The sequence below is a fragment of the Zosterops lateralis genome (assembly GCF_965231275.1).
Source record: "Zosterops lateralis genome assembly, chromosome: 8".
In the NCBI taxonomy this organism is placed as follows: Eukaryota; Metazoa; Chordata; class Aves; order Passeriformes; family Zosteropidae; genus Zosterops; species Zosterops lateralis.
The window spans coordinates 28,411,093-28,435,751 of NC_139768.1; the positions used below are offsets into that span (position 1 = coordinate 28,411,093).

General features: G+C 41.1%; 1 protein-coding gene across 9 annotated transcripts in view; it reads left to right on the forward strand.

The window, feature by feature from the left end:
* The window catches only part of ALDH18A1 (aldehyde dehydrogenase 18 family member A1), a 33,627-nt gene that overhangs the window by 5,040 nt on the left and 3,928 nt on the right, over nucleotides 1-24,659 (forward strand). Inside the window, exons 1-16 of one of the 9 annotated variants that reach the window (XM_083866974.1) lie at nucleotides 1,089-1,398; nucleotides 2,697-2,882; nucleotides 4,533-4,656; nucleotides 7,226-7,449; nucleotides 8,955-9,104; nucleotides 9,186-9,290; nucleotides 10,953-11,111; nucleotides 11,652-11,742; nucleotides 13,046-13,170; nucleotides 15,563-15,707; nucleotides 17,369-17,442; nucleotides 18,085-18,184; nucleotides 19,255-19,475; nucleotides 23,104-23,241; nucleotides 23,351-23,546; nucleotides 23,697-23,818. In XM_083866974.1, coding sequence (XP_083723100.1) covers nucleotides 4,563-4,656; nucleotides 7,226-7,449; nucleotides 8,955-9,104; nucleotides 9,186-9,290; nucleotides 10,953-11,111; nucleotides 11,652-11,742; nucleotides 13,046-13,170; nucleotides 15,563-15,707; nucleotides 17,369-17,442; nucleotides 18,085-18,184; nucleotides 19,255-19,475; nucleotides 23,104-23,241; nucleotides 23,351-23,546; nucleotides 23,697-23,818 — 1,944 coding nt within the window. In that variant the 5' untranslated portion in view covers nucleotides 1,089-1,398; nucleotides 2,697-2,882; nucleotides 4,533-4,562. Of the gene's footprint in view, nucleotides 1-1,088; nucleotides 1,399-2,696; nucleotides 2,883-3,037; nucleotides 3,177-4,532; nucleotides 4,657-7,225; nucleotides 7,450-8,954; nucleotides 9,105-9,185; nucleotides 9,291-10,952; nucleotides 11,112-11,651; nucleotides 11,743-13,045; nucleotides 13,171-15,562; nucleotides 15,708-17,368; nucleotides 17,443-18,084; nucleotides 18,185-19,254; nucleotides 19,476-23,103; nucleotides 23,242-23,350; nucleotides 23,547-23,696; nucleotides 23,819-24,659 lie in introns of those variants that run through there. The other 8 variants (XM_083866976.1, XM_083866972.1, XM_083866973.1 and 5 more) reach the window with 8 other exon arrangements.

The window sequence follows — 24,659 nt, forward strand, 5'->3', positions numbered from 1 at the left end:
TAAGGAAGATACTGGAGAGCTACTGGAGAGCAACTAAAAAGGGCTGCAAAGATGGTGAAGGGTCCCCAGGGAAAGCCCATACAAGGAGCTGTTGAGGGCTCTTGGCTTGTTCAATCTGGAGAATACAGGGGAAACCTCATTGCACTCTGCAGCTTCCTCCCAAGGGGCAGTGGAGGGATAGACAATGACCTCTGCTCGCTTTGACCAGTGACAGGACCTGAGGAAACTGCTGGAGCTGTGTCAAGGGAGGCTTAGGCGGGACAGCAGAAAAAGGTTCTTCCCCTAGAGAGTGATCGGGCACCGGAACAGGATCCCGAGGGCAGTGGCCCCAAGGCTGACAGACCTCAATGCACATTTGGACAATAGTTGTGATGGTTGGGGATGTCCTGTGCAGGGCCAGGAGCTGGACTTGATGATCCCAGTGGGTCCTTTAATGCTCAGGCTATTCTATGGTTCTAGATCACTCCGATTCTCTTAATTTAGAAGTGAATTCAAATAGGATATGGGAGGTAAGTGGAAGGCAAGCCAGCACTCTTGCACTTTTGAAGAGGTTTGGGCTGCAGTGGAGAAAAGAAAGGATGTAAACGGCCTAAGGAGCTAAAGCCAGCCTCATCTGCTGCCTGCACCAGACTGCAAACATGTGAGAGCAAGGAGAATGCAGGTTAAGGGAGGCCGCTGTGGGAGATGGCTCAGCAGATTGTGCTGAGGATAGGGCTGTCTGGACTAGTCTGGGGCTAGACTAAACAGTTGTTAACGCTGTAACTTTCAAAGGCCAGGATTTTGTGCTGCAACGTGGAGTGGAGTTACATCATCTGCCGGTAGCGCGGGGGGGCAGGAGCGCGAGCGGGGATTTGACGTGGCTGCTGCCGCCAGCGCCGCCGCGGATTGGCTGCGGCCGAGGCCGCTCCGGGTGCGGATTGGCTGCGGCGGGGCCGCTCCGGGCGGGGATTGGCTGCGGCGGGGCCGCGGCGGCGGGAGCGCGGCCCTGTGTGTGCCGGTCCCCGCGGGCCCGCGGCGGGAGGCGGCGTGCGGGGTTCCCGGGGTTCGCGGCGCTCGGAGGGGCCGAAAGCCCCGGGGAGAGCCCCAGGGAGACCCCCGCGGCCCCTCGGCTACCGCTCCGCGGGGAGGCCGCCCAGGGCCCGGCCCTGCCGCCGGTGCTGCTGCTGTACAGCCCCTCTTGTGCTGCAGAACTGATTGACAGGCCGGGTCTGTCAAAGTGGACTAACGCCGAGCTCCTGCACCCAGTGCCCGGTGAGGCACTCGGGAGGTTCCGGGGCCAGGACAAGGTGCTGCTCCGCCGCGCCGGGCAGTGCTGCCGTGAGCGCACTGGGCTGCGGGGATGCGTTCCTGAGAGAAGGGAACCGCATGGTGCTCGCTGCTCTCAATTGCCTCTTCTCTGTACGTATTCCATCTGCAGAACCCGGGTGAACCTGCATGCCAGCTGCTCTAAAGACCGTTTGTTTGAAGTTTTCCTTTATTTTAGTCAGTTCTTCATTCAGTTCTTTATTTAGTCAGTTGTTCTTTATCTTAGTCAGCCGGGGAACTGGCTTCCCTCTGAGAATATTTATAGGGTTAAAGTTTGCACGAAGAGCTGCAGATCGATTTTTTTCCCCCCTTACAGAAGTTTCAGTTGTTAAGGCAATGAAGTGGTTTAAATAGCAAAAGCCTCTGAATGTTACAGAGGACTTAAAATTTGTGTTGTGGGAAAGACTTACTTCATTGAAATTGTCTGCATTTCCTAAGTGTTTTGCAAAATAGTTCTGTCGACCAGATATTGATTTCCATATTTTCACTTGTGGAATGTCTTAACACTCAGAGATATTTGCCTTTATATCTAAAGCCGTGAAAATAGTTTATTTAGTTTAATTTATTCAATTCGCTGCAAATAATTGTGGACATGCTCTGCAGCCAACAGACTAAACCACAGTGTTACAGACTGTTGTTTTTCAAGGCACAAGTTTTGGGATTTGAGATCGCCGATTGCTCTGGAAGGTAACTAAGTCTCTTTACACTGATCTGGAACAGCATCTAAATGTTCTGTGCTACTTAACAGCTGTTTTATGATAATAAATACATGAAAACTAGGTCATGGTATTGCTCTCTATGAGCAATAATACAAGGATAAGTTTTATTATTTAAAGAGATAATAGGAAAATATTTTTAAAGGTAATATTTTTGGAGACTAGTTTTTGGAAGAATTGGGTTTTTCTGGTAATGAAAAAGCTGATGGTAGGAGGAGTACCTGAATAATGCATTTTTTTTAATTGCTTGCTTCAAGTAAGACAGGAAAGTTACTTTTTTAAAAATTATTTTTAATTATACATCTTTTTTTTATTTGTTTGTCACTGAATGTCAGAACCATTTCAGCTATGGAAGTGGTGGAAATGTGAGTGGTATGGAAAATGAGGATTGAAATTAACTTCAAATCCTCGATTGAGTGAGAGAAGAGAAGGAAGTTTGATTTGCCTGTAGTTTATATCATACCATAAATTGTGCTCTGTTTGTGCTTTCTGGCAGCATCCATTTCACATACTGATACCTGCTGCTGCTTTAAACTCCCTGTTTTCTTTTAGCTTGGTCTCTTTGCCATTTCTCACAAGATCGTTTCAAAAATATGCTATTTTTTCTAATCTTTTTCCTTCGAAAGATCCGCACTGTCTGACACTTCTCACTCTTCATTGTCTGCCTGCTTTTAGCTAATTTGACTCTGGCAAAGGGAAACAGGAGACAGTCTTCCAGAAGGACAAGGTTGCTCTTAGTTGCAAGCAGCCTGTAATGAGAATGTGAAGTGACTCTACAGCAGATCAGGAGGAGCAGCCAAAGAGACGGCGCAACTTGATCTGCTCAGTGAGGGTCTGTATTCTGTGACAGCAAAGCACCAGGTGAGGTTATTACTATGGCAGGAGTTGAAGGTGTGACTGGAGAAGTAACAGGAAGTGTCTGGAGGTGAAACTTCAGGTTGAGTGCCTGTTTCTGTCCCTTGAGGGGCATAGTCTGTAGAGGGAGCTGAAGGGAAGCAGGCAGTTCCACTCAGGGTATTTGTGGTAGAAGGGGTTCTGGATAAAGAACCTGGTGTTTGCCATGTCAGCTCATGTCAGGAGCTGCTGAATTTTCACCATCTCTGGGACCCAGCTAAGACCCTCTTGAGAAGACAGTGTCTGACAATAGAGGTCAAGGTGAGCTCTGAGGTGGAAGGCTGAAACATGAATAGTGGGAATTGTGCAACCCTAGAGGCAGGCACATGAGGTGTCTGAAGGGTTCAAAGGGGGAATGTCTAGTTAGTACTGTTCCTCAGCTTCTTTAAGCTTACCCTGTTATGAGAAGAAAAGTTTGACTACTTGCTTAGTTGCATGATCTGCTCAGAGTCCTTTGTCTGCCTCATCCTGGCAGTGGCCAATGTTGCCATTTCAGATGAAAAACAGAACTGGAGGACGTTGCAGATTAATATAATTAAGATGCCATGCAATGTAAGCTTTACTAGACAAAAGAGGGAGGAGCATTATGTGGTGGTGGCTGCCTTGTCTAATGTAGAGGTGTATATTTTGGTAAGGATTATAATGAGGGATAATAATACACTGATGCAGGGTAATCAAGGTCCCTTCAAGTGTCCATGTACACGTATGCCATAACTGTCAGTGCTGGAAATATCCTGGTATTTTGTAATAGCAGTCTTCCAGTGCAGTTACTATAAGGTCTCCTTGTCCTCTTTTCAATGCTTTCTCTGTACCATAATTTGTACAGTTTTGTTTGCTTTATTTCAGTGGTGCTGGAAGATGGATTGAAAGCAAGTAAAGGAAGCAAAGCTTTGTAAAAGGGGAAGGAGATGTTTTGTGGTTGAAATGCTGTCTGGTAGAACTGGATTCTTAATCTCGTTTGTTTCCTTGGTGAGATTAAATGCATTGCTTGAACTAGACCTGTCATAGGAAATGGCTGTGTATCCCTTGAGTGTTGTGTACTTTCTCTAGTGAATTTTAGAGTTAGAAGAATCCTGAGTGTTTACAGGTTCAGTCAAGGGAAATTAATGCCAAGTGCTTGGAAATTTATGTCCTTACTTGTAATCATGGATAAGATCTTGTTATTTGATAGTGCTCAGGGGAAAGTGCATATTCTATAGGGCTGAAATTCATAAGCAGTATAGTAGATGTTCTGTTGTGGGGTGTACAGAAAAGTCTGTACGATAAAACCTCTCTTCTTTTTTATTTTTCTTCCAGGCTTCTCAGTGAAAAAAATACTACTTTTATCCATTGTAGGTACATTCACTAATAGTGTTTTCCCTTCTTGGGGAGCCATGTTTTATTCTTTACCTTTAACAAAGGTCTGGCAGCAGGTAGGGATGAGGGGCCTTCAGTTCTTCTATATCATAGTCTGTGTGCAAATTCTGGAAAATGGAAAGTGAGCATGAGGAAATTGTATTAAGATGCTACAGGAAAAGAGGAGCTGGACTGGGGGAGTGGGCAAGGAGAGAAATATAGATGGAAAGTCATTGATATTTAACCAGTTTTCCCCCTTCCTCCCTTCGTTTTAACTTGCAGATATCCTTGATTTGCAGAAGGCATCTCAGAATGTTGTGTCGAGCTGCTGTGAGCCCTCTTGTCCGTCCCCCTGGATGGTGCTTTGTGTTCCCGCCACATGCCATGGCAGCCATTTCCCGTTTATGTATGTATGAGAGAAACAGTTCTAAAATGTTGGTCACTATGTGTCTGGGCATGCCTATGCTCTTTCCTATGTTTAAAGGAAAATCATCTCATTAACATCATTCAAAACTTACAGCCTCTGAAGTGAACTGTAGTTGAGGCTCTACTTTCTCAATGTTACTTTCTCCCTTTAACTCAATAATATTCGCTGGATGTCTGAGTTTGTCTGTTTTTCATTCTGACATGCATTTCAAGGAAAAAAAAATTAGTTGTAAAAGTACTGCTGCTGTAAGAGTTCTTTATTTCTCATACATTCCTCATATATTCCTGGAAAACAAGATCTGATTATGTCTGTTCCCCCATCTGCATTTTCAGATGTCTTGAGTAAAGCAAAGAGCAAAACTCAAATTAACTTGGATTAAATTCAAGTGGAAAGATGCCTGCAGGAAACCTGAGTGTAAATACATAGGTGCTCTGTGTAGTTCTTCCCTGAAAACCTTATTTAAGAGAACCATTCAGTGTCTGCTTGATTAGTGGTCTGAAATACAAAAGGCAAGGATAGATAAACACTATTAGATCAAGAGAGTAGCTGTTTACCGTTGCATGCAAAATTAATTTCCCACTGGTCTGTGTATTAGCAGTTCTCTTTTATAAATAACTATATGAATTAGATGTTAAAATCTTGAAAATTCTAAACTTTTTATTTATGAGCTACAGCTCTGTTACTTCTGTATTTGTAATATTTCTAAATATTCCTCATTTTCTGAAGTCAGTAATTTTCACAGTGCTAACTATGTGAAGTTTATTCTGCAGTATTGACAGTATCCAGCAGTGGAGCAACTCTTGTCACTTCATCAGTTGTGATATAAAGTGGACTGATCATTTATCACAGGGATTTTTATTTTGTTCTCCACTGTTTTCTGTTTGTTCACCACATTTTTTTCTGTTCAGCTTGTGTATTTTGAAATTCTGCTTCTTTACTCCTGTGAAGCAAGCCTTGTGTAGGCTACATAGAAAGATCTGCAATGGCAAATACTTAAGTATGTTTCATATGTGTCCCGTTCTTTATTAAGGAAGTTAAACTGTTGACACGTATGGGATATAAAAACTGGAATACCTTTAAGCCTACTTGTCCATAACCTGGACTGGATGGCTCTGGCAGTTCCTCCCTAATTGCATGAGGAGCAAGTTAATGGGCTTGCATCTCCAGAAATGTTTTGCACATGTAACATAGGAGCTGATTTCATTTCTCAGTCCAATGTAAAATAACTAAAAAAGGTAGATTTATGCAGCCACAGAGCAAGATTAATTATTAGGACTTTAGTGGGGATGAATTGATTTCTCTGCTTGTTCTAGAACTGTTGTCTTTTCCCGTATTTTTCTTAAGGAAAGGAAATGGTTTCTTTTCAGATACTGATTATCTCTCAGTAGCTACCTTCTTGGAACCTTCTAAACCCTGAAGCCAAGAGAACTGGAAATAAATTCCTTTCTGGTTATACTGTGTAGGTTAGGCAAACACGAAATAGTAGTACTAAACAGTAAGGTGTAGTGCTGGAAACAACAGTCAAATTGTACTCTTTTGCCCAGTCTTTCCTATGTGTTGTAGACTTTATTTAGAGTCACAAGTATTCTCTTCTAAAAAACTGGGGCAAATGAAACTCCTCTCTAATTTCCATTTTCTGTTTTCATATGTGACATGTTAGTGCAGCCTTCACTTATGATTAGTCACTTAAACTTCTTTTGTGTATATAATGAGTGAAAGATTTATTTAATTAAAGCATTGTTAAATTGGAAGTTGTTGTTTTTTTTTTTTAATGTAGCACTATGTTTATTCCTGTCTTTCTCCAGTAATGCCAAGAACAGTCACTTTAACTTATAAATGGATCTACTGTGTATTACAAAGCACCAAAATTTGAGATACTGAACATATCAAATATAATCGGGTAACTCTGACCATGGCATAGGATTCAGTTCACTGATTTGTAAAGAAGCCTCTGCAACTTCAGATGATACATTGGTTAGGATTGACTAGAATAGAATAGCTACTTGTAAGACTCTTAGAGTGGTCACCTAATCTCACAGCCTGATGCTTTAGAACTGCCCAAAGGTAAAGCACTCTATGGGCATTGTCGAAATGCCTCCCGAACACTGACAGGCTTGGAGCACAAACACACATTCAGGAGGCCTGTTCCAGAGCTTAATATATGTCTGTCATGCCCCTTCAATTCTCCTTAGTTGAGCAATGTGCAAAAATACCTGCCTTAGAGATGTTGCAAAAGCTGTATTTCTTTTCTAACAGTTAGGCTTTCTGTGCTACTTTAGACAGGAAAAGTCTTAACTGTATCAAATGAGGCAAAGCAAAGGAGATTGTTTTTAAAACTAGTCCTCAAGATGTGAGCTATATAGGCTATTGTGTTCTATACCTTAGGAATGGTTAGTGCTGCTCAGATATTCCTGTTTCTCACTGTTTTGGTGAATTGAAAGCTAGCTTCTCCTTCTCAGTTACTGGGAAGTATGTATTGTGAAGGGTTAAAAGTCTGAATGAAACACTTAAAACTGGTTTTTTTTTTCCTTACTTTCTTTATCCACAGATCTCCCTTGCCGTAACCAAAGATTAAGGAATGAATCCATCCGTTGTTGGAGCAACATTCCATTTATCACCATGCCACTCAGCCGTGCACATGGAAAACCATTTGCGCACCGCAGTGAGCTGAAGCATGCAAAAAGGATTGTAGTAAAGCTGGGTAGTGCTGTTGTTACTCGAGGGGATGAGTGTGGCTTGGCCCTTGGGAGGCTGGCTTCTATTGTAGAGCAGGTAATTCTGTGACAACATTTGTGTTCACTTCAGGTACTCAGTGATCGTTGGATGCTACGGAAGATTGTAGTAAACCCTCATAAAATATTGATACTCTATAAAACAATGTGTTAGCCTTTCCCTTTTCAGGCCCCTATGCTCAGTGCTATAAACCATGTAACTCAGTAAATTGTTTTTGAAGGTGTGGTGGGTTGATTGTGACTGTCAGCTAAGCATCCACACAGGTTCTTGTTTGCTCCCCTCACCTCTGCCCCACCACCAGTGGTATTGGGAAGAAAATGGGAAAAGCAAAAGTGAAAAAAACTCATGGATTGAAATAAAGATAGTTTAGTAAGTCAAGGAGAGGGGAAAAGAAATCTGTGATGGCAATCACTACCTCACACAAGCAGACCAATGCCCTGCTAGCTCTTGAGTGGTGGCCACCTTGGAAGACAACCTCCTGCATTTTATTGTTCTGCAACTCTATTACTGTGCATGACACTATGTGGTGTGAAAAGCCCCTTTGGCCAGCTTAAGGTCAGCTGTCTCAAATGTGTCCTCTCCGAACTTTGTGCCCAGTTGCTAGCCTGCCTGCTGGGATGGGACATAATGGAACAAGGAAAGCCTTGATGACTGTGCAAGTGCTGCTCAGTATGGGGGAAAGATAAGGCTTTGATGCTGTGCAAGCACTATTTAGCAATAGGCAAAACACTGGAATGTTATCCAAACTGTTTTAGAGCTGAAATCCAAAACATAGTATCATACAGACCCCTGTAAAGAACTTTAACTCCATCTTGGCCAAACCCAGTATAGAGGAAGAGATTTGCACAGTGAGGTTTTTGTGCAATAAGTAAGACATGACTGGGATATTAGTTATCTCTAGTGGGAAGGTGGCACTGGAGTATGTGAACTCTGCAAAACAAATCAACCCTTCTTGATCACCTGAGCATTTGCAGAGTTCCTCCAGAGAAAAGCCTGAAACCTCATTAAATGCAGGAAAAAGTGATAGGATCAACTCCTGCATTTCTTCTCCAAAATGAAAGGGTTATCTTAGTGAGCACTGGTCATGTCCTTTCTGGGAAGTAAAGTTAATATATTAAGTTCATGTAAGACATTTAGCTGTCAGGCTTTGAAAGGAATCTTGCCAGATACATGTAAGGAGGAAGTAATTGAAAACTTTATTATTGAGAGTTGACCTCTTCACTTCCAGAATTCTGGTAGGTACTGTATAATGGTAACTTTGGGAATGGATGGATTCAAGCATTTTTCTGTCACAAAAGCTGGTATTGTGAAAAGAAGGTTTATGAGAAGTTGCAGATTGCATGCAGTCCTTGGCATAGCTCCCAGGTGGTGAGGAAGGTGTGCAGAAGTATTGTGAAGGGTGATTGGCTTGCTTTGCGCATCCATGGAGAAATCAAAATGCTTCTGTCAGCAGGAATTGGTGAGCATAAGGCTGTAGTAGCCAGGACTGTCTTGTTCTCACTGATCATACACCAGGCCCTATTTATTATTTCCTTTACTTACAGGTCTCAATGCTGCAAAATCAGGGGCGAGAGATGATGATTGTCACCAGTGGGGCTGTAGCTTTTGGAAAGCAGCGGTTGCGTCATGAGATCTTGCTTTCCCAGAGTGTGAGGCAAGCACTTCATTCAGGCCAGAGTCAGCTGAAAGACATGGTGAGAGGCTGCTGCTTTACCTTGAGTGTTGGGTACTACCTGTTCAAGTCACTGCCTGACAGCTACTCTTTGTCTTCGTAGGCTATTCCAGTCTTGGAGGCCCGAGCCTGTGCAGCAGCTGGGCAGAGTGGACTAATGGCTCTGTATGAGGCTATGTTTACACAGTACAGCATCTGTGCAGCTCAGGTAAGGCATTCCTTCTTTCTGAGACTGACTTGCTGCTTTTGGAGCTTAATATTGTCACATAAATGATAGCTTAAACAAGAGTGCTGTGCTAAATATTTCTGAAACGGAGTTATCTATTGTCAAGATAAACTTAATATGCTTTTTCTCTTTGGAGTTCCTGTGTGTCCTGCTCTTTTATAGCAGGGAGAGTCTGTTAAGATCTCTTCACAAAAGCTGAAGTTGGTGGTCCAAAGTGAGAGTATAAAAACCGCAAGTGACTAAACTGTGACACATTCTGTAAAGTTGATGGAAGTGCATATCCACACTTCAGAATTTGCTGTCCATCTGCTCTTCAAACCTTTCCAGCTTGTGGGTGATGGTATCCCTGGTCTGGATCTTATACTGAAGGCTGCAACTGTATCAGTTGAACTACACTAAGCAGACTTTGCTTATCTTAGATACTCTGAAAATACAGAATTGTATTAACTGTAAGGCCTTATTTGGGTAGATGCTTGTAATGAATTTAGGAGCCTAGTATGAAGTCTTCTTGGAGGAACTTCTTACTGTAATATGGTAGAGCCAATATAGCCAAATTGTTTATAATATAGCTAAAAATCACTATAGGTCGTGCTGGATTGTAATCTTGTTGAAATCTGAAGATAACTATCATTCCTTTGATATAAAAGAATTAATTGCCCATACCAAAAAACTTAGCATACGCATTGATTCCATGTGGTATGGTACATTTGAGTGGTGGAATTGTTTGCTTAGTTCTCAAATGTCCACTGACAGATTAAAATGAAAAAAAAAGTCTCTCCAGAGCAGACATTGAGGGTGTTTTTTTGTCTTAAAATACCAAAAGAAGGGGGTGGTATCTGTGTGCAGGAGGCAAGATTATTTCAGAAGAGCAAGTGAGTTCTAGTTTGTGGAAGAAAAGTCTTGATATAAAGCATCCCTTCTGCTTGCTACAAGTAGGAGCATTAAAGTGGGAGGAAAAACTGGAAAGGCAGCATCTTGAGCAACCTGTTGAAATTGTCTAGGGTCTTAGTAGTTATCATGAGCATCTATGTTCTGGTTACGATATTTTTTTCCAAGTTCGTTCTTAGAGTGTGTGACTTACCAGCTTCAGATAGGCTATTACAGGCTTCACTGGAATAAACCTGATAATATTGTGGAAAGAACATTTCTCACTTGTATTCTATGTCTTTTAAATGTGGCTTTAGTTTTTTTAGTGACCCAAAAGGCTTGGCTGTTCTGTTATGTTAATACATAAGTTTATATGATGTTCTCATAGGAAAGGTTATCATTACGATTCTGGACAGCTCATGTAACGACACGTAGAACTCCGATTTCTTCAGAGGGCATTATAGCAAAGTTTATTGAAAGACAGATTATTTTATACAGTGTTTGGGTACAATGAATAGAATTGGTCCTTTAGGGCGCCACCTTTTTGTAAACATCTCTACCAGTAAACAAGTTGGAAAAACACCAGATATCAGGAGGAGGATATCTACAAGTTGTTTTGGGTTCCTCCTTATGATTTCCCAGGGCAGACTGAGAGAGTTCTGTACTTGGTTTTCCCACAAGCTTCAAGATTTTGCCTGGAGCCTAAGAATCCATGTTCTGACCACTGTCGGTTCTCACAAAAGGTGGTAGGCTAAGTAGTTTCTTTCTTCCTTTTAGATTTTAGTCACCAATCTGGATTTCCACGATGAACAGAAGCGTCGCAATTTAAATGGAACATTACATGAGCTTTTAAGGATGAATATTGTCCCTATAATTAACACTAACGATGCAGTTGTTCCACCTCCAGAGCCAAACAGTGATCTGCAGGGGGTAAATGTGGGTAAAGTATTGCAAGGGGCGGGGGGTCCTGCTTGTGGATGGTGCAGAGCTAATGTGTACTTGACTAATGCCATAACCGGGGACCTCTGAGGTCTACAGCACAGAAACAAAGATACAGAATTAGTACATGGACAGAGGGTACTGGAAGACTGTGTTGACTTGTCTGTATTTGGCATGATACAATATTGTAGGATGAAATCAGGGCAAATATTGTCTGCTTTACCAAAAGCAAGCATGGTTCTGCAGGTCATCTGATCCAGCACCCCTTCTTAAAACAGTGTCAGTTAGTGCCTCTTGCCCTGTCACTGGGCACTAAGGTGGAGAATGCAGGTACTAATGACACTGCTTGTGATTTGGATACCACTTTACTGAAGCATATGTACTTTCACACAAAGATCACCTCTGAAGTTTCCAGTGGGTGTGAAAAAAGTTACTCAGAAGGACTTGTTAGTGCTGAGTTAGATTGTTTTTTTATGTTGGAACTAAATATTTCTTAGTTCCTCACTATTCACTGCCTGATATGCATGTGTATTGCAGGTAATTAGTGTGAAGGATAATGACAGTCTGGCAGCACGACTGGCTGTGGAAATGAAAACTGATCTCCTGATTGTTCTTTCAGATGTAGAAGGTTTGTGAATAATTTCTTTAATTTCTCGTTTTAGTGAAGTACATCAGATTGTCAAACCAAGCTCTTTCCCTGTTTTACTGATCTCTTCAGTTCATCTTTCTGACAAGGACAATTGGATTGTACTACAGTAACTCCCTAAGGCCTATACCCAATGTTGTTGCTGTGGCATAAGCCAAACACTATCTGACATACTGTTGAATCTGGGTGGGTGAGAATGCATGTGAACCTGAGACCTGTTCCGGATCCCAGAACATCACATGTACTGTGGTACTTCTGCTAGCTTCTCAGAGTTGTATGACAGTCGGGAATAGTACACAGGATAAAAGCTCTGTGTCCTGAATTAGGAGTATAAACTAAATACTATTCTACAATAGTTCGTTTGTTCTGGTAGCAGGTTCTGTCTGAATTATCAGTGTATTGCAAATCCTGGTCATTGCTTTCCAGATACCTGGGTCTTGCTAGCTTTTTCTGTTTCCCTTACTTATGGCTTACACTCCTCTAGTCCTTCTGAGCTGTGCTGTTGTGACATAAGTCTGTCACCTACGGATGTTGAACTTCCTTTTCTAGAGCGAGGAGGGTAGTGGGTACAGTTTCAGATCAATGCAGTCCACACCAGCTTAACTCACATGTTCTTTTCATCTTCTCCAGATGGGTTTCTTTCAGTAGATCCTGGCCTTCAGCACATGCTTGAGGCCCTGAGGAGTAGAGTCGAGATGTCTTTCCATAAGCATAGTTTCTTTTAGCAGATGCAGCCAGGTTTCCTGATTAAGTCTAGTCAAAATGACCATCTTAGAACAACTCATAAAAGCAATAATCAAAAGAGTTTGTAAAAAAACCCAAAAAACCAGCACACCTGTCCTCCAAGCTTATTCATTCAATGTGACAGCTTGTTTATGGAAAGATGTCCTCCACTTCCCAAGCTATCAAGGGTTGGGCACAGATAGACTGCATTTGTGCTCTCTAATTTATTGTAGCAGTATTTGTGCACATAGAATTTCTGGGAAGTGTAGTGGTAGAGTTTTTGGTTTCTTATTTTTCGGGCTTTCAATCAACCTATACTTTTTGGGTCTGCTAGTTAAGAATTTTTTGCTTGCAGTCCCACAAAAAGAAGGGTTCAGTGGATGTTTTCAATCCTATGAAGTAGAACACAGCTTTTTAGCTTCATGTTGGTTGGTATGTTTTTGTGTGTGTGTGTGTGTGTGTGTGTGTCTTTTGGTGGTTTTTTGTTGTATTGGGTTTTTTTCCCCCCATGGGTGAGCTTTGGACATGAGGGTATATGACTAATTTTTATTTTTTATTTCAGGACTCTTTGACAGCCCTCCAGGGTCTGATGATGCAAAGCTTATTGACATATTCTACCCAGGAGACCAGCAGTCTGTAACATTTGGAACCAAATCCCGAGTGGGAATGGGTGGCATGGAAGCCAAGGTAGAAATATGGAACATTTGCTTCATAATCAGGAAGGAAAGGGAGCTACAAGAGATGATTGTGCTTTGTGCTGCTGTTCAGATGGATCTTGGCAGGCTGCAGGAATGGGCAGGCAGGAACCTTAGGAGTTCAATAAAAGGAAATGCTGAGTCTTACACCTAGGGACGCTGGTATGGGCTGGAGAATTGAATGCAGGTTCAGTGAAAATGGAACAGAGGTCCTGGTAGACACCAAATGGAATGTACACCAGCAATATGGCTTTGGGGCAAAGCAGGCCAACAGTGTCCTGGTTTATATGGAAAAGAACACAGCCAGCAGGTCCAGGAAAATTATTATTTTCATCTACTCAGCTCTGGTGAAACATCTACTCAGGTGTAGAAACTACATCTGTAGAGTTGTGTCTGGTTCTAGACTCTGTAGTACAGGAAGGACATGGCAGGCTACAGTGAAACCAGCAGAGAGCCATGAATATGATAAAAGAATTGGAGCACTGTCACACTAAGAGAGGCTGAGAGCTAGGATTGTTTACACTGGAAAAGAGGAGGTTTGGGTATAAGTAGCTGAAGGAAGGGTTTAAAGAAGGCAGAACCAGATTTTTCTCAGTGGTATCCAGGGAACAGACAAGAGGCCATGGGCACAGAATGAAATACCAGTGATTAAACTGAAATGTAAGAATTTTACAGTGAGGTTGCTGAAGCGCTGGAGCAGGTTGCCAAAAGAGTCTGTGGATTCTGTTTGGAGATGTTCAAAACCTGACTGGATGGTTTCTTGAGTAACTTGCTCTAGTTTACCCTGCTTTGAGCAGGCAGTTGGACTATATGATTTCCAGGGATCCTTTCCAGCCTCAGCTATTCTTTGATTACCATAAAATGGTATAGGGGATCCTTTGATTTTCTTTTAGGCCCATATGAATTGAAAAGAGCAAGTAAAGAATTACACTCTAGTAGATTTTAAAAGGTGACATTTGGAACTGTATTTTAGTGTTTTAAATTAAAATAAGAGTCAGTCCTCGATTCTTTCTTATGTGATAATTCAAAGAATTTGGGAATCCCCATCTCTTAAATCTGGTATGGTACCTGCTTCTTCTTTCTGAGTTTGTACAATATACTATTGGCTTTTGAAGGATATATTGGTGGAGACCAAGGTACTTCAGTTTCTGAGTGCAAGATTAGTAGAGGTGGAGGGCTAATGGGTTTTAGTGCTGTGTGCAGTCAGATGGTCTCAATATTCATTGCTGGGGGTACATAAATATGGGTGTGTTGTGTGACTTCAGCATATGTCTCTCATGAGGCTGAGATATGCACTGATGTAGTATTAATTGCTGCAGGTTTCTCTGGGACATGTTTGGAAAGTTTTAGTCTGTAAAAACCAAAGCAGATCTTGACTAAGTAGGAAAAACCAAAGTAAAATTCTCCACCAGTATGTTATTGATTATTCCCTTTTCTAAAGAATTAGGTATGGCACACTCTTAAGTATCAGAGCATGGACTGGAAGGTGGCGAAAAGAGGAGGCATTTGTAACTATGGGATGTACAAAGCTTATTCAGAAATGTCTTTCTCTTACCTGGCTTCTAGGATAGTTTAAACAGTTCCAGGTATTGAAGGTAAAGCTGCCAAGGTCAGAGAGTACTTTTATTGTAAAAGTCATGATCAGAGTTACTTGGTGTCTTTTGAGCCACCTAGAGGCAAATCGTGATGCAGGTGTTGTAACAAAAATTTGCTACAGTTGAGAAGGTAGGTGACATTTTTTGAAAACTGTAGCATCAATAATAGAAAACGTAGTGGCTCAAAGAACAAATCTCGATTTTCAGCATGAAATTTGAGCAATAATGAAGCAGCTGATGATTTTTTGGTAGCCGAGTTTGATGTGGTAGGGCTATCTGACATTTGTGTCTCATAGTAAGACTGTAATACCAAATTGTAGAACCATATTAGGAAAGCATAGAAATGAGTAAGCAAAGAAGCTTTTGCAATTAAATGAATTACACATAATTAAATATAGTAGTGGATAATATTGCCCATACCTTGACTGGGAAAAGAAATGAAGGAAACCACTGGCAGTACCTCCTCAGCAGGTAGCATCTGGGATTTGAGAGAAATAGTATTCTGCACAAAAATGTGCAAAGAGGCTAATCTTAGGACCAGTCATTACACAGTGATTTCAAAGGACCTTTATTAATCAGTTAATCCTGATGTAAATTTAACATACTGTAGAAGGATTAAGCAAATGCCTGTATTCCAACACTGAAGTTCAGAGATTCCCGAAGTGTGTTGAATGCTCTTTGAAAGCATAAGTGATCAATTTGGACATCAGGGTGGATCAAGAAGTCCTGTTGAGAGTGATGATTCAAATAACATGAATCTCTTGCAACTGGCTTTGTCCTTTCTCGCAGGTGAAAGCAGCTCTGTGGGCCCTGCAAGGAGGCACTTCAGTAGTGATCGCAAATGGAACTCACCCAAAGATCTCAGGTCATGTCATCACAGATATTGTAGAAGGAAAAAAAGTTGGAACTTTTTTTTCAGAGGTAAAACCTGCAGGTGAGTACAGAGTTAATGTGTACCTTCAGAGTTGTAGACATTTCCTGAAAAATGAGAGTTAAAATTTGTCTAGAGCTGTGCAATAACTGGGAAACCAACCTCTGCTTGCAAAATGGAGTCTGAAAGGTATTTTTTAAAGTAGGGATAGAAACTGCTGAATTCCCTCCTCTTCTTCCCTCCAGCTGATAAACTGGTCCATCAGACTTTCATTTGAATAATGCAATGAGTAGAGTAGAAGTTTTATGTTTTGTAGTCTTAAGAAATATCATCAAGTATCCATGATTTCAGTGTGAAAATATAGAATGTGCTACTGAACTGAGGTAGTGTTTAGGTTTATTTTGTATCATTAATTTCTTTTATGACCCAGTCTTCTGGTATGGTAGGTAGGGATGTTTTCCTGCCACTGCATTGCTGGAACTGTGTAATAATTGCTGGATAAAATTGGACCAACATCCATGACCTTAGCAGAATAGATACTGGAGTGATACTTGGGACTTACACTTCAAGCCAAGTGAATTTCTTTGTGTATAGTAATCCGTAGTGGATTTCTTGTATAAATATGTCAAATCATCTTTTAAATGCACTCGGTGTCATTATGCTCAAGTGCCTTTTTGTTTAGCCCCACTATAAGAAGTTGGTATCAGCAGTAAAGCTTTTAATCTTGTGATCCCATTCCAAGTCACAAATATGGTAAGTAGCAAAAGTCCGTTACTGTGGACTGTTGTGGTGTTTATTCACATAGTCTCTTTGTCTTCTATCTTCCAAAACCCACACTTTGGAAATTCAAGTAACTTTTAAAAACCAATTATATCTGCTTACATACATAATTTTTCTCCAAGAACACTAAAAAATGCCATGTTTTGTAAAGTATGATATCACTTCAAAAAGCAGGTTTAAAATTTCTTAAATTAGTCTAATTAATCTCATGTCCACAAGTTCTTTTCTTACACTTCCTACTATATTTCTCTATAATTTCTACTCTGGCAATTTCATGGGACTCTTCTTAGATGGACGTTGGGTTCAAGTCACCTGGTTTACAAGCTATTTCAGGAGAGTTAAAAATGGTAGTTTTTCTATGAGCTACTTGTGAATTCTTTGCAGAAATGCTACCTGAACATGGTGACTTGAAACAGAAATGCAGCATGTTTTATATAATTTGAGCACCTTGCTTCTAAAATGCATACAAAGACAGACAGAAGGAAAGTAATTTTTCTGCAGGTTGTTACTAGGGATTTGGCTTCCACTGTTGCTTGTGTGTTCCCATGCATGCATTCCTCAGCTGGATACGTAAACTTTGCATTCCTCAGCTGGATACGTAAACTTCAAAGTTTGTCTCTTTTCTTTCAGTAGCCTACTATGCTCTAAAGACTTAGCTATCCTGTTGTCTTTTGCCCTTTGTCAAGTCTTTTTGATATGTGCTGCACACTTGCTGTGACACAAAGACAGAATCTTTGTAATGATTTTTTATGTAGGGACCATAACAGTATTTCTGTGTCAGGTACAGACTTGTCTGTCATAGGATACAACATTTTTCTTGCATTTCTTAAAAACTGTACCAGCTTTCGTGCTCTAAACAAAGAATTGAAAGACAAATGGACTAGTGCTCACTTCTGCCTATGCTGTTACTTTGTCTGCATAGCATGTTCTTGGGTTTTTTGCAGGCCCTACTGTAGAACAGCAGGCTGAAATGGCTCGAGCTGGTGGCAGGACCTTGGCGGCTCTACAGCCTGAGCAGGTGACAGAACAATATGGCCAAATTGTTAATACTGTCCAGTTGTAGCAAGTTTTACAACATAAATGGGCCCCTTGGGACGAGAATCTATCATTTCTGTGCCAGATCGATGGTTTGTATTGTAGCTTGCTTAAAGATGAGAAAAGCAAAAAGATTGTGTTCCTTGGGACTATGAAGTAATATGAGCTTTCATGTGGGGTTTATAAAAACTTTGATAGCACCAAGTAACACACAGAAGTGAATTGTGATCAGAAGTGCTGAAGAATTGACTGGAATAACTTGCTCCACTCATACCTGTGTGGAGTTTGGCATACAAGATGTATACAAAAGTGGAGCTGTAGACAATTACTACTCTGCAGCTGGGTCAGCATGATGTGGTACAAGGTGCTCTTAAAGGAAGGACATGTGAGTTTGGTGAAGAAGACAGGGCAAGAAAAGCAGGATAATAAAAAGCAAGGTAAAGGCTGAAGCAGCGTTCGGTCTTCTTTTTCAATGTGATGCAGGCTGGAAAAATCAGCTGGCCAAGTATCAAGAGAGTTAAGATAGTGAGATGATGTGGTCAGCATAAATGGACCATAGGAACTAAATGTTGAACAGCATGGACTTTGTGTAAGAAGTTAGTTCAGAAACTGTTTTCTCTTTCAGAGAGCAGAGATTATTTATCGTCTTGCTGACTTACTAACGGACCAGAGAGAAGAAATTCTCTTGGCAAACAAAAAGGACTTAGAGGAGGCTGAAAATAAAGGTACTGTTTCAAATCCTTCCATAGTTATACTATCATCTTGGACCTCTCTGGACATCAAGACAGATGGGTAGAATTAGAATCTTCTGCCCCTGGATTAGGCAGCATGCAGTATGGCTGACACAGATTTTTGAACCCACAACTTTGGAAGTTTGTCAGTCTAAACACCTGCAGCCTCCTCCATTGCATAAAACAGATGCCTTCCTAAGAGAAGATACTGAGGCAGTGCAAAACACCAAGTGATGTATTGTGTAAAAAACAAATGGAACAAATATCTCTGTTACTGTCATGCTTACAGTGAGTATTTTTTGGGCTGGTTAATGGAATATTTGGTTTCTGAAGGGAATACTATCATCTCTACACTTAAATTGATACTCATCAAAGCATCAGTTGTCCCCTTCTGATTGAGGAAGGTTCTCTTTAGGTGGCTCAGATGAAACCCATTCTTCTGTGTTAGACTGAATTGTTCATTGAGAAGCTGGAATTGAGATGTGTTCATATGGGCATAGCAAACACATGAAAAGGACACATCATGAATTGCAATACTCTCTGGAAGGCACCACTGACCAGATTATTTGAGGGGACATTGCTGTTTAACTGTTCGAATGTGTTCAGACTAGAAAATTCAAGTTGTTCTTGCCCAGTCTGCACAGAAACGCTATGCATGAGTCTGTGCTCTGGTGTTTCTGTTTGTAAGACAGAAAGATGAAATTACTGCCTGGACCTTCCAGAAATACTGCACGGGTAGAAATCTGTAAGAAATTCAGTCATGCATTCAGTACCTGAAATAAAACAAACTTTGTCTTTCTGGACGTTGGTGGTTTGTGCGGTTACTTCATGTACAAAACACTTAAACCTCATTACTTGAAAATGTGGTGGGTGAAATCGTCATCATATTTGAGGGGTTTTGTTGTGACTATCAGACTTGATGTTGTGCATATTTAATCTCAGGTAGATTGCTTGCTAGAGTGTGGGAAATATATTTTTCCTTAGGTTCAGCACTCATTCAAATCACTTCTACTTGAGCCCAGGAAGACCAATCTATCTTCAGCACAACTTCTTCTTTCTTTTAGGGAGATTAGCACTCCCTTTGTTAAAGCGCCTGAGTCTGTCTACCTCAAAGCTGAACAGCCTGGCTATTGGTCTGCGTCAGATTGCAGCATCCTCACAGGACAGCGTCGGCCGTGTCATTCGCCGAACTCGAATAGCAAAAGACCTGGATTTGGAGCAAGTGACGGTGCCGATTGGTGTCCTTCTTGTGATCTTTGAATCTCGTCCTGACTGTCTTCCACAGGTTTGTAAGGAAGGTGGATTACACTGTTGGGTATTTCTGTTGGTGAGCAAGCAAGTGACTACAAAAAGTACTGTTTCAATGGACTCTTGCTTGGATTCATCAACAATTGATTTTGTTGGCATCCCTATTTTTTATGCAGAGATGTTTTCAGAACTTCTGCAGTGTTCAGTTAATCATTTGTCTTATGCCAGGAATAAGGCAGTTATGTTAAGGGCAAATGCCTTCCCCTGCAGCACTGTGTGGAAGTGGTAGTAAATGCTGTTATAAAATGCATGAAATTATGGGTGCTGAACTAATGTTGCAGAGACAACCTTGGTCTTACTTTCTAGCTCCCAACTACTTTACCGAGCAACTGAAGTAGATTTTAAAATCAAAACAAAACAAAACAAAAAAGAAAAAAAAAGAAAAAAAAGAAAAACAACAACAAAAAAAACAACAACAACAACAACAACAACCTGATTAGCAGCATTTCTTCCCACAATTAACATTAGGTATCTAGGAAGCTTGATTGAGAAGTTGTCTAACATATGAGCAGGAGTTTGAGTCAAAATTGATGGGTGCAGCCACTTTAAGAGGATGTGAGGCTCAACCAGTGGACAGCTTTGTACTTCATGCCAGGTTTTTGTGAGTAGTCCCCATTTCACAGTGAAAAGGAGTAAGCTGTAAGAAAAGTATGCTGTAAGTATGCTGTAAGAAAAGTTCCTGTGAAACAAGAAGGCACTAGTCTCCCTTGACTTCCAGCTCTGTTTGTTACAGATAACCAGGATGTTACTTTGTTGAATTTACATCTGTCTTCCTGGACTTGAACCCAGGTCTCTTGCCTTGCATAGCTGATGTCTTCCTCTTTCTCTTTGCTGTATCTTAAAACTTACACCAGACTACTCCTGCTGGCTTTCCTGCCCTGCCCTCCCTTCCCCTGCTTTGTTTTAGAGACTTTAGCATGGCTTGTCTTGGTAGTTGCTTTGCTTTTTGCCAACCTCCTGTCCTCAAACTCACATCAGGCTTCCTGGTTGCCTTAGTTTGAAAGACAGATATGTGCTAGGGAAGGCAGGAGCTTCCCTTGGAATGGAGAATGTAAACCCCCTCCCTCTGAATGATTATAATTTTGAAATCAAGGGATTCTCATGTAATGATATGAGGGTGGGAATAAGAGTTCTCTACTAGTAAGTATAACAAGGCAAACAAAAAACAGTAACTATGACATTAACAAAACAGAAACCAAGAACCTCGTGACAGCCTTCTCGGCCAAGACGGGAAGGGATGGCGGAGAGGTTTTGCTTCGTAACACCCTGGGGCAGTCTGATCCAGATGCCCCTGCAGGACTCTGAGAATCACCAAGCTGGAACGGCAGGAATGAGCAGAAGTCCCGGGCTGGTGGATGAGAAGTATCAGAAGCTCCGCGGTGGTAGCTGGAACTGCAGGAGGTCCCAGTAGGGCGAGGGGTGTGGGGTACAGCGTAGCAAAGACCAGGGCAGTGCCGGAGAAGCCGCGGGTGTGGGACAGCAGCAGCCCCACTCCAGCAGGGTGGGGAAGGGCTAGCTCAGGATTCCCAGGCACACCAGCAGACGGTGGTAGGTCCCTAGGACTGGGCTCCAGTGATCACAGTGAATTCTTCCCCCAGTAAGCAGTGGCTTGACCCTCCTTCCGATGCCGATGCCGAGAGCGAGAACAGCTGCCCTCAACACTCTGCGGTATCTTCCCCCTCCGAGAGAAACTCCCAGAGACCAAAAGAGGTGAAGCTAGGTGCTACACTCCTCTCCTTTGGCCACTTCCTTGTTTTTTCTTAAGTACCCATAAGTACTCAGTAGTTAGTTTCCTAGCAACTTATGGGAAAACCCCCAACACTGATGCAACTTCAGAGGACCATCTTTGGTAACTCTGTGTTTGAATTGCATGATTTCTGTCCCATCCTGTACCTGATAGTAGGGGGGGTCTCTGACTGAGGAGCAGTTCCCTCCTCGTAGTTTACTGCTGCATCTCATGCTTGTTTGGTTAAAGATTTAATAAGCTTCTAGTCAGCATATACAAATGGCATGTTTGCCTCTAATACTTACAAGGTGAAATTGCAAGTATTCTTCAAGAGACTGTTTTGTATAGGTTCCACCAAATCCAGTTGTTGCTCTGAATTAAAGTCGTGTCCTACTAGTCTTTGAGACTGAACCGTTTTGAAACCCCTTACCTTGTGTTCTACTTTTAATCACCCAAGTTTTTGTTTTTTTCCGTTTTAATTCTTGGTATTCTTTTCATTTTTTCAAACCAGGTCAAAACCTTTCTTTTAATCTTATGACTGTTTACTTAAATAAGCTCATTTGTTTAGTTTTCCTTTGTGATACTGATCTGAAGGGGCAGATACTTAGAAGGTACTTTTAAAATACAGTCAGATGGCTTTTTAATGTCTAGTTCTATAAATTAGAAAGACACACAATAGTTTTGTAAGGCAGACTTCCCAGATGGTTATTCTTCATTGTGTTTTTCTAAAGTGTTTCTTATTTTTTAATATTCTTTTCAAATGAGGTAGAATATCAAGCATTGTGATTAGTATTACCCATTTGATACTAGAAGGGGAAAGATATATCTGGCTGGTTATTTTATGCATCAGGATCTAAAATGTGTCACCAAGCTAACTTCTTGTTAGGTGTGAGCCTGGCTGATTTTGGCATTAGCATCTCAACAACATACAACAGATACTCTCTCTAATGAGTGTAGGTTTGGTGATGATATATACAGGTGATGATAATGATACGTATAATCTTTTCCAGAAGATAGTAATACAGCAAAATAACTTAGAATACTGAGTTTGTTTATATTCTAAAGGTTCTGAGGAGGAGGTGATTTTGTTTTCCAGAGGAGTGCATGCTGTCAAAGTTATTTTAAGTAGGTGGACAAATTGTGAGGCCATTGTAATGAATTTGGGATGAGGAATGCCAAAAAGAATACCAGAAAAAAAAAACCAAAAAGAGTTTTGATAATGAGCTTTATGACGTCTGACATACTCCTTGGTAGAACAGAATGCAAACCTCTTGCATTGCTGGACTTAAATGGGTGCAGCCTGACACCTTAAACAGAAGGGCAGCAATATCTATTGGTTTCTTCTGGTGATAAACATGGAAGCAAAGATGATGCTGGGCCTATTGTCTCAATTTTTTTTTCTCCACACTTAGAGCAAGTGTTGTCTATTTATGACTGCTGTTTTAGACAGCATGATGAAAATGTTTTTCCTGTTCATAGGAAGAACTTATTTGCCACTCTCTGCTGGAATGGTGTTAGGGACAAGAGTTCTTGCTCCTAAAATTATACTCCTTGGGGTAATTACCCACCCAGCTATCCAGTTCATGTGAGGCCCTGTGTCCATAGTTTCCTCTGACTTGTTCACTCTAGTTTCCCCATGGCAATAGTGGCACCCTGAAAATTCAAGTTTGTTCCTGAAACTAGCACATTTAATTTCTGGACTTAAATGTGCTGCTACTTGTAATGGTTTTTCAGAGCCATGAAAAGGAAAACTGTAGATTAATATTGAGTAAGTCAACTGAACAAAAAAATCTTGTTTTTATTTTGTGGGTGTTATTCTGACAGAAGAACCAGATTACATTTAAGGTTTTCTTTCCCCCATAATAAACTCCTTTGACAGGTGTCTGCTTTGGCCATAGCCAGTGGAAATGGCTTACTACTTAAGGGAGGGAAAGAGGCAGCACGTAGCAATCAAATCCTTCATCATCTGACACAAGAAGCACTCTCTATTCACGGAGTCAGAGATGCAGTGCAACTGGTAAGTACCTAGAGTTAAATCAACTCTTTCTTTGCTGTGGTATATATAAAAAGTGTGGTCACAATTTGAGAGTTCAAACTGTAAACTCTTTGTATTGTAACTACCACAGGTGAATACAAGAGAGGAAGTAGAAGATCTCTGTCGTTTGGATAAGCTGATAGATCTCATCATTCCACGTGGTTCATCACAGCTAGTCAGGAATATCCAGAAAGCTGCTAAGGGAATTCCAGTGATGGGACACAGTGAAGGGATCTGTCATGTCTATGTTGACATGGATGCCAGTGTTGAGAAGGTCACACGAATAAGTAAGTTGTGGGAGGGTGACTTGAATTTCATGGGTGTAATTGAACTTTGGAGTTCAATGCAATGTAGTTGTGGCGATTTGTAATTTATATAATATCCAAAAATCTTTGTTGTAAATGTTATGTAACCAATTATCTACTTTGAAACCTCAGTCAGAGACTCAAAGTGTGAATATCCTGCTGCCTGTAATGCTCTGGAAACTCTCTTAATTCATCGAGACTTGCTGAGAACGCCATTGTTTGATCAGATCATAGACATGTTGAGAGTAGAACAGGTTAGTCACTCATACTTGTGTTTTGTTTTGTGGTTTTTGTCTGTTTCTTTGCTAAAACTTCAGAAGCATTTGGCCTGGCTAGTGTAGCCATGTTTACATGGCTTAACATTTCAGTTACCCATATGTGTCTTTGTACATGTCAATGAACTTTGCTTCTCCACACAGCGTCAAGTGTTTCTGTAGAAATTATCTGAAAGCAACTTATTCATGACAGCTACAGGCTGTTACTGGGATACCTTTGCTATATACTTCCTTGTATATAGCAAAAATAATCTTCTGCTATAAAAGCATATACACAGCCCTTTCTATACCCTTTCAAATTCGGCCAGATGCAAAGCTTCGTCTTCCTGAATCTTTCCATTTAACTTCCTACCCAAGTGAATTCCCTTCCTGTTTTTATCCTTTCTGAATTTGCTTCATACATGTGTTTTTTAAAATTTTCCTCTTGCATGCCCTTTCTTCCACCAATTTTCCTTCCTGGTATGTGAAAGGATATCAGAAGGCTAACATACTAATTAGTTGTTCAGACACAAGCAATGTTTTTTCAGTAAAGGTAGCAGAGATGCATCAAGAAGAAATACTCATGAAATAGTATGGATTGCACATAAATCAAGGGTTTTCACACAGCATTGTGTATTTGACAAATAGAGTGCACAGGCAGTGATTAATGCAGGATAGAGAAGTCATAGATTTTTTATGATGTTAAAAGAATTATAGTAAAAGAAGCTGATAAGTAGTCAAGGAGCAAGTTCTCAATGTTTGGGGCTTTTAAAGGTCTTGTTTAGTTGTTTTTTGGGAAGGGTAGAGTGCAGGGTAGATGTTTTTATTTTGGATGGGAGGA